The sequence below is a fragment of the Panthera tigris genome, chromosome E2, assembly GCF_018350195.1.
Source record: "Panthera tigris isolate Pti1 chromosome E2, P.tigris_Pti1_mat1.1, whole genome shotgun sequence".
Classification (NCBI taxonomy): Eukaryota; Metazoa; Chordata; class Mammalia; order Carnivora; family Felidae; genus Panthera; species Panthera tigris.
This window is the reverse complement of record NC_056674.1, coordinates 8,979,742-8,987,909: the sequence shown is the minus strand read 5'-3', so window position 1 is coordinate 8,987,909 and position 8,168 is coordinate 8,979,742. Positions and strand designations below refer to the sequence as shown.

The 8,168-nt window shown below is 54.1% G+C and overlaps 1 protein-coding gene across 6 annotated transcripts; it reads right to left on the bottom strand.

The window, feature by feature from the left end:
• Nucleotides 1-452: 452 nt before the first annotated feature.
• TULP2 (TUB like protein 2) lies at nucleotides 453-8,139 on the bottom strand. 6 transcript variants are annotated; one of them, XM_007074143.3, is made up of 13 exons: nucleotides 7,877-8,139; nucleotides 7,564-7,596; nucleotides 7,115-7,166; nucleotides 6,582-6,708; nucleotides 5,856-5,993; nucleotides 5,495-5,611; nucleotides 4,405-4,529; nucleotides 3,371-3,679; nucleotides 2,355-2,467; nucleotides 1,506-1,620; nucleotides 1,323-1,421; nucleotides 898-1,069; nucleotides 453-612 (listed from the first exon to the last, which is right to left on the bottom strand). In XM_007074143.3, the coding sequence occupies exons 2-13, from the start codon at nucleotides 7,593-7,595 to the stop codon at nucleotides 479-481; spliced, it is 1,533 nt and encodes a 510-aa protein (XP_007074205.1). In that variant the 5' UTR covers nucleotide 7,596; nucleotides 7,877-8,139; the 3' UTR covers nucleotides 453-478. The 6 variants fall into 6 exon arrangements, with proteins under 6 accessions (XP_007074205.1, XP_042825064.1, XP_007074206.1 ...); XM_042969130.1 differs by having other exon boundaries at nucleotides 898-1,063; XM_007074144.3 differs by having other exon boundaries at nucleotides 4,405-4,457; nucleotides 7,877-8,138.
• Nucleotides 8,140-8,168: the final 29 nt, after the last annotated feature.

The following is an 8,168-nucleotide window of genomic DNA, read 5'->3' as shown; positions in this document are numbered from 1 at the left end:
AATTCAAGTTTGCTTCCAACTCAGAAGTCTTTTCTGACCTCAGATCTGTTGAGCAGTTCAAAGAAGAATGGCCCAAACATCCTGTCCTTTGTCCAGCCTCCGGCCCTGCCCCCTCTCCATTGCTTCCCCAGGCTTTCATATTCCCAAGCCAATCAAGTCTCTTTCCACTTTAAGACCTTTGTATAAGCTGTGCCTACCGCCCGATGTCCCACCCCTGACCCTCTGGCGATTCCAGAATCGTTCCCAGTGATTCTTAAGATGCGTTTTGATTTTCTGTTGCTTAAGACCCATCTCCCACGACTCTTGAGTCCCGGGAAAGCAGGTGCTGCTGAAAAGCCCACTCCCTGAATCACACGACTGGGCACCCAGGCAGCGTACGAGGTGTTAATAGTAAGGTGGTGCAAAAGAAGGCGCGCTGGGGCCCTTTCTCCCAATGAGCAGGCGACAGAAGCTGACGAGGGTATGGTATTTCATTGGATTACTCACACGCCAGCTTTCCATCGAAACTGGACAAGCAGATGGCGAAGGCTTGGAGGGGGCAAAGCGGGAAGCAGAAGTCCATGATGAACGTGTCTGGGGCCACGCGGCCGAACTGGAGCACGAGGGCATCGGCTGAGGAGGAAGTCAGGATCTGAGCCCAGCCCCACCCCTCAATTCCCTCCCGCGGTCCTCTGAGCTTCCGGAACTACACAAAGGCTGGGCGGCGCGCCCGCCAAGCCCAGAAACCGAGGGCCGCTTAAAAAACTACATTTCCCAACAGGCTTTGCAACAGCGTGGACTCGGTCCAGCCTAGACAAACGCTCAAATGCTGATGGGAGACGTAGTTCTTGTCGGCTCATGCCACCCTCCAACCTCCCCTTACTCCCCGCCCAGGGAAAACGGTTCTTAGGAGCTCACGGTCATCCGGATGCACGATCTGGAAGTTCTTGACCGAGGCCTGGGTGACTCGACCGTGAAAATTGAGTACGTAGGCGCCGCTCCTGTAGCTCCACCACGGGGCTTTGTTTTGTAGCAGGACCAGTCCCTGGCTAGCTCCCCGTTGGAGGCGACACAGTAGTGACTCCTGCTCCTAGCAGATAAAGTGGGGGGGGGGGGGGGGGGGGGTGTTTAACCTACCACCAATGGGCCTTTTTCCTCCGGATGCAGATTTTTGAGTCTCTAGTCTCTCTCCTCTGGGAAACATAGAAGTCTAACAAAGTCCTCCTGGCTTCACATATGACCTTCTGCAAGCCATAGGCCCCCTTCTCCCTTAGGACCTATGGCCAGTCCCCCAGACCTTCCTCTCCCACTGACCCAGACAGTCTCAGCCTTAGCCAACTCACGTTTTGTGGCTGGACGCGGAGTCTCTGGTTCTGGTCATCGATTCCTGGAATGATCACAGTCATTTTCCGGGGCCCTCGGAATCCCAAGACGTTGGTCTCCTGTGGGAATTATGCTCCAGTTGGCCTGGCTCTTTCTCCTCCCCACCGTCCTGCTTCATTCTCTCTTGTCTCCAGGAAACTCACATAGCACACAGCCCCCAGCTCCTCTCTGATCCGAGTGGTCTCCGGGACAAAATTCTTCCTTTCAGGGTTCACTCCATTGTCAAAGATGGTGAACTTGGTGCCCAGGACATTAGATCTGCTCCAGGAGGGGGGGGTGGTCAGAGCAAAAATCATAATTACTGTTTTGCTGTACTTGGAGTGCTTTCCCATGTCATCAACTCTTCCCGTTAACCCTCTGCTTGAGATTTAAGTTTTAAGTTTTGTGTTCCATGTATCCACAGCCCCAGCCCCTCTGTTTCTTTGATAAGCCATGACTTTTAGCCTCCTGCCTTGACCTTCTAGGAACCTTCTTCCCCCAGAGATTCAAGAATGCATGCATTACATTACATCCATGCATTACAGCCCTCTCCCACAGGAACTTAGGAGTCCCACCCCACCTTGCCTCTCCAGAAGTCAAATGTTTTTTTTTTTTTTTTTAAGTTTACTTATTTATTTTGAGAGAGAGAATCCCAAGCAGGCTTCACACTGTCAGCACAGAGCCTGACTCAGCGCTAGATCTCACCAACCATGGGATCATGACCTGAGCCGAAATCAAGAGTCGAGGGCCTAACAGACTGAGCCACCCAGGCGGCCCCAGAACTTGTCCTAAATGTCAACCTCTGCTCCAAAGCCCTTAGTTCTCCTATTCCCAACCACCCCGGGGCTACCACGTGAAGAAATAACAGAACCCATCAGTCTAAGACAAAAGGTCCTTGGACAGGTGGAACTTGCGCTCTGTGGCCTTCTGGGAAATGTAGTTCCCTTGCCCTTCTCCCCTGCCGCCGCCCCTCCCCCGCCCCCGTTTTTCACACATATCAGGGCTCTGCCCACCTGACTTTGCCCACAAAGTTGTCCCCATCCCGAGACAGGTCTGTGGGGTCCAGGGAAATGAGGTAATTGGAGGTTTTGCTCCTTTTTCTCTTGCGTCCAGCCAGGAGGAAGTGCTGTGGATAGGAAAAACAGCCCATCAGGATTGATTTCTGGTATCCGGCTAGGGTCAGGGGTCTAAGACAAGGAAACACCACGTCCCCATGACAGAGGAGAGGGTAATGGAGCACTAAATATCTCAAGCCTTGCTGGGAGATGTGGTTCTCTCTGAACGAAGTCATCTGCTACGTCCGGAAGCGGCGCGTCACATCTTAATATCTCCCCCTCATCCGGTCCGCAACTGGGACTTGGGTCAGGGCTGAGCCCAGGCAGCGGGCAGCCCAACTGTGGCAAGGCTGGGCCGCTTTGGAGAATAGGGAAGAGCCTCAAGTGGAACACTGCAGGACTTTGGTAGGCATTTCACCGGGGAAGAGCAAGTCTGGCACTACCGAGAAGGGAACTAGCCTCTTTTGGGGAGAGTACTTTGAAGAGAGGCCACCACACTGAGGGGGAACTGGCCAGCTTGAGGGGGACGTGGCCTGGCTCTGGGGGAGGGGCTTGGTTCCTGAGGGGCCGGGTTTATCCCAGGCATGGGTGGGGCCTGATAGATAAGAAGGCTCTTTGAGGGGCCAAACACAATGGGTCCAATACCTTGAGAGGGTATGTAAGGGGTGGAGTTTTGGAGGCTGAGACTTTGAGACTCAAAGAGACCTTGAGACTTTGAGACCAAGGCTGAGACTTTGAGAAAGGCAGGCTTATCTCAAGAGGGGACGAAGCCTAGTAATGAGCTTGGTTAAGGCCACTGAGAAAGGAGCCTTTCACAGAAAGTTCTGTGAAGGGCGGGGCTTGGCGTTGGAGTTCACAAGTCCTAGCTCCAAGACGAGCAAGGCCTGGAATCGTTTAAGTCTCGACAAGGCTCAGAAAGGGGCGGGGCTTGTCCCTGGGAGGTGGATCTCGTTCCAGAGGCTGTCAGACCGCACCTTCCGCCCGTCGGCCGCCTCCAGGTAGAGATGGTAGAAAGGGAACATGCCCTTGTCTACGCCGCGCTTGTCGCGGCTGATGCGGCACTGCACTATGCGGCCGCGCAGCGCTGGCCGCAGGACATACGCTTCCATGTCTTCTCCCAGTCGAGGGCCTGGGGCGCGGGGAGGCGAGCAGGACGAGCTTCCTACATCACTGCTGCCTGCGTCTTTCTCGCCTTCCGGGTCCTCCGACACCTCCTCTTCGGCCGCTCCTGGGGAGTTCACTGTAGACTCCGACTCCTCTTTCTTCTCTTCCGGGTGCTTGCCCTAGCCCACGCGCCAAATTCAAGTTAGGGGACAGAGCTGAGACCCGCCCCCACCCCAGGCTTGTCAACTACTGATTGGCCACGCCAGCTCAGGGTTACGCCCTCCCTCAACCATGTCTTCCGCCTATTGGCCAAACATCCCGGTCACCTGCTGATTGGCCAGTACCTCCAAGGGGCCCACCCAGCCAAGTCCTCATTGGTTACCACTAACAACGTCCCGCTGAAGCCACGCCCACTCCACCTACCGCTGGGAGAATCCCTTTGAAAGCACCGTCCCTCCAACTAAAACCAGTGTTGATTCGGTCTAGATAACATAATATGGCCCAGAGCGACCCACTTGAAACTATTTAACTTACTTTCATCGATACCAGAGCGAGTGCCAACTAGCTTTTCCCTATCACTGTTTCACCCCTTCTCTCCAAAGCTCGCTACTTTTTGGTGGGCTGGATTTTAATGTATGTGCTTACATAGATTTAAATCCTCTAGATTGATTTCATAAATGGTAACACACAGAGAGAAACTACTAGACCAATCATAACAGGTTCCGCCCACCAGTAAAAAGGGCCTCTGATTAGGCTGCAGAGTTTTACACCCACCCACTCTAGAGTCCCCGGTTAGCCCTCCTGCTATATCCTGATTGGCTGTGCCACCTCCCACCTTTTTGGAGGCCAAGTCTCCATGTCCCCCGTCACCATTCATTCCAGGGTTTGGTCCTGGACTGGGTACCTCATATTCGTCTCCAACATCCTGGAATTTGCTCTCTTCCTGTGCACTGGCCCCTAAGGAGTGGAAGAAGCCAGAAGAAGGCTGGCTCAGGACACCCGGGTCCCAGGAACTTGGGACAAGGTCACCTGGAAAAGGCCAGATATCCTGGGTTTCTGGCCTCTTTGTATGACTCCTCACACTTGCCAGATCTTCCTTCTCCCCCATGTACATGGGTACCTACACTGGCTGAGAAGTCTCTAGATCCCTGGATCTAAGAATAGAGAGGGGTTAAAGTCCTCCATTTCCCTTCTCCCAAAGACCACATCAGAGAGACTAGGAGCTAAAATGGAGCGGAGGAATGAAGTTTGGGACGATAATTAAAAGTTCTGTTATTGGGGCGCCTGGGTGGCTCAGTCAGTGAAGCCTCCGACTTCGGCTCAGGTCATGATCTCGAGGTTCATGGGTTGGAGCCCTGCGTTGGACTCTGCTGACAGCTCAGAGCCTGGAGACTGCTTCAGATTCTGTGCCTCCCTCTTTCTCTGCCCCTTCCCTGCTCTCTCTGTCTCTCTCAAAATAAGTAAACAGACATTAAAATTTGTTTTTCAAAAGGAGTCCTGTTGTTGAATCATTGGTCATACGAATCAATTGGTCATATTGAATCATTGGTCTATAAGAATAGAAGGAATTGTCATACGATATCATCAAGAAATAAAAAGTAATGACGTACTGATAATGCTACAACAAAAGTGACCATTAAAAACATGCTAAGTAAAAGAAGCCACAGTTCATAGACTATATTATTCTATTTAAATGAAATGTCCAGAATAGGAAGATCTAAAGAGATAGCAGATTAGTGTTTGCCTAGGGCTGGAGAAATGGGGTGTGTGTGTTGGGGAGGGGGGTGTCACTGCTAAAAGGTACAGGGTTTCTTTTGGGACAATGATAATGTTCTACAATTGAATGTGGTGATGGCTGCTCATCTCTGTAAATATACTAAAAACCATGGAATGGTAAACTTTAAATGCATGAATTGTATGGTATGTGAAATGTATTTCAATAATGCTGTTACAAAAAAGGGAAGAGGATTTCACCCCAGTGTCCCTGAAATTACCAGGTCGTTGGAGGGCTGGCCAACCCCTGCGTCGAATCCTGGGAGGCTCTTTGTAAGGAGGTGGAGAAACAGGAATATCCTCCATGGACACTTCCTCCAACTCCAGATCGGAACTATCTGGAAGCCAGGAGAAGGAGGACTAGAGACCAGGATGGCTGGGCTGGGCAGGGGAGGGGGCCTGTAGATTCGGATTCCTGAGTGTTGGAGAAGGAGTTTCAGGACCTAGACTCCTTGCTGTGAGGAATGACAGAGCCCAGAGTGGGCTGGACTCCTGGGTCCTTTGGAGAGAAAGGTTCCAGAGTCCTGAATTCTGAGGGAGTGTAGTTCTAGGATATAGACAGGTCCAAGGACTCGAGATTACCTGCTTTTGTCGGCGAAACCAGTGGGTCACACTCGCCACTGCCATCTCCACCGCAGATCGTGAAGCCCAGGGCACTGTGGAGGCCAGAGCACAGATGTGCCTCTGGCATGTTCTCCTGGAGGAAAGGGTTCCCAAGGCCTGGGAGAAGGTGCAGCGGATCCCATTAACACGATGTACAAATTTCCGTCCTCTGCGCAGAGCTGCTTCCTCACAGACTCCCAGGCACTGTCTCTGACCACCCAGACCCCTGAGACCCATTCAGAACGCTAACTCCGTCCTAAGTCTCAACCAAGCACAGCTCTACGGCTAAATTGTTGCGGACTCAGCGCGGGCACACAATCCCACAGGGGGCTCTCGGTCTCTCCCGGACCTGTCTCTAAATGATCCAGGCCCCGCCCCCCAGGCTTTGTTAATTCCAGCCTTCAGGCGCTTCCAGGGCCCGCCCCCGCAGCTCCCTCAAGCCCCGCCCCAGAGCTCCAAGAAGCCCAATCAAGGGATTCTCTCCGGCCCCACCCTCCAGTTGTACCCCGCCTTGCCCCGCGCTCTGGCTATCCCGCCGCTGAGCTCAGGCGGGTCCTGCTCCTGGGCCCCCAAGGGGCCTGCACTGGGCTCTTCTGGACTCCATTCCGCCCCTCCACCCTGAGCCCTTTAGGCCCCGTCCCAAATTCCCGCAGACCCCTCCCTCTAGGCCTAGGCTCCTGCCCGACACTGGGAACTTTTCCTCACCGCGGTCCCCTGCGAGGCGCTCCTCCCGCCTCCATGGTCGCCGGGGTCGCAGGGAAGCGTCGGGATTGGCCTGAACCATGAGGGGCTCTTGGCGCTTCCGCCGCTGCTTCTTCTCAAAAAGCCGCCGCTGCAGGAGTGGGAAAAGGGGGTGAGGGGGTGGCGACCAGGAACCAGACAGGAGGACAGGGGTGAAAGAGGGCCCGGGGCAAGGGGAGGCATGCATGAGAGGGAGAGTCCAGGCTCTCAGTCCCTCCTTCCTCAGATCCAGCAGTCCTCGCACCCAATCCCCTCTTCCCCCAGGGCCCTAGCAGTCCCGCCCTCCAGAACCTTAGTTCTTTAGAAATTTTGGACTCTCATCCCCAAGGTTTGCTTCTTTAGAAGCCCAACTGCCTATTTTCTCATTTCCCAATTGCAGACTTGAGGCTTGGAGGGAGACAAAGAGGGCCAGGAGTCCCAGAGCAAGTCCTGGGGGTGGTGTTCCTGGAAGCTATGGAAGACAGAAGAGGGGCTGGCAGGACTCCCGCGCATAGTACCTGCTGTTCCAGCTTCTGCAGCCTCATGGCGGCCAGCTCATCCCCCAGCAACCTGAGAGAGGTGCAGGCTCATGGTGACAACAAGCAGGGCAACACCTCCCCGCCTTTTCCCCTCCCCGCCCCCCAACTGCCCAAGAGCCTCTCCTTCCCTTCCCTCTCCAGGCCCAACTTAGGGTGCTGAGCACTCTGTGAGGTCACAGAAGAGTTCTGAAACTCTTTTTTTCCCAGCACTGGCCTGTCTGGAATCCAGGAGTCAGAGATCCCCAGCCCTTCCTTGTCAGGACTCAGGAGTCCAGGCCCCCTGCCCCTTACTGCTAGGCTGATGGTGCCCGACCCACCAATAAGGTTAAGAAGCCACAGTTGAGTGGGTGTGGGCATTATCAAACTCTGAGTTCCTCCTGAGCCCCCATTTCCATCCCTGCTCTCCCCATCCTGTTCTCCCCACTCACTCTTTCGTCCATGTGTCATTCTCCTGAGACATCCTGGAGAAGCAAGACTGAGGCGTCAGGACACAGATCCAACATCCCAGTGGATGTTCTGCCCTCCAACACCTGATCTTATGCTTTAAATTTTCTCCTGGACCCAGACAGCTGGAATTCCAGGGACCCAGCAGCCTGTTTCCAGCTTTCGTTACTTTCAGGGGCACAGGAATCTGGTTTTCTCTCCCCCAAATAGCTAACTCTTCTATACCCAGGCATGGGAACTTAGGACCCTGGACCCCCAACACTCGACCCTCAGTGACCCCAGGCCTCCAGCACCCACCTGCCTGGAATCCTGGAAATTCCTCTCCTCCTGCCTGCAGAGAAGCTTTTCACATTCACGCCTCGGTACCTTGCCTCTCCGGCCAATTTCTAAACATACCTGACCCTCTTTTTAGCTGGGGACCTACTCTCTGGGTCTCTGGGAAGTAAGCAGGCAAAGAAAGAGGGCTCAGAGGGAGGGAGGGAGATTCCCACTGGGACCTGCCCTAATCCCCTCCCTCCTGGCCCACCACACTCCACTTCCAACAAAGCAATGAACCCTGGCCTCCAGCTGCAGCCTGGCAACCTTGCTC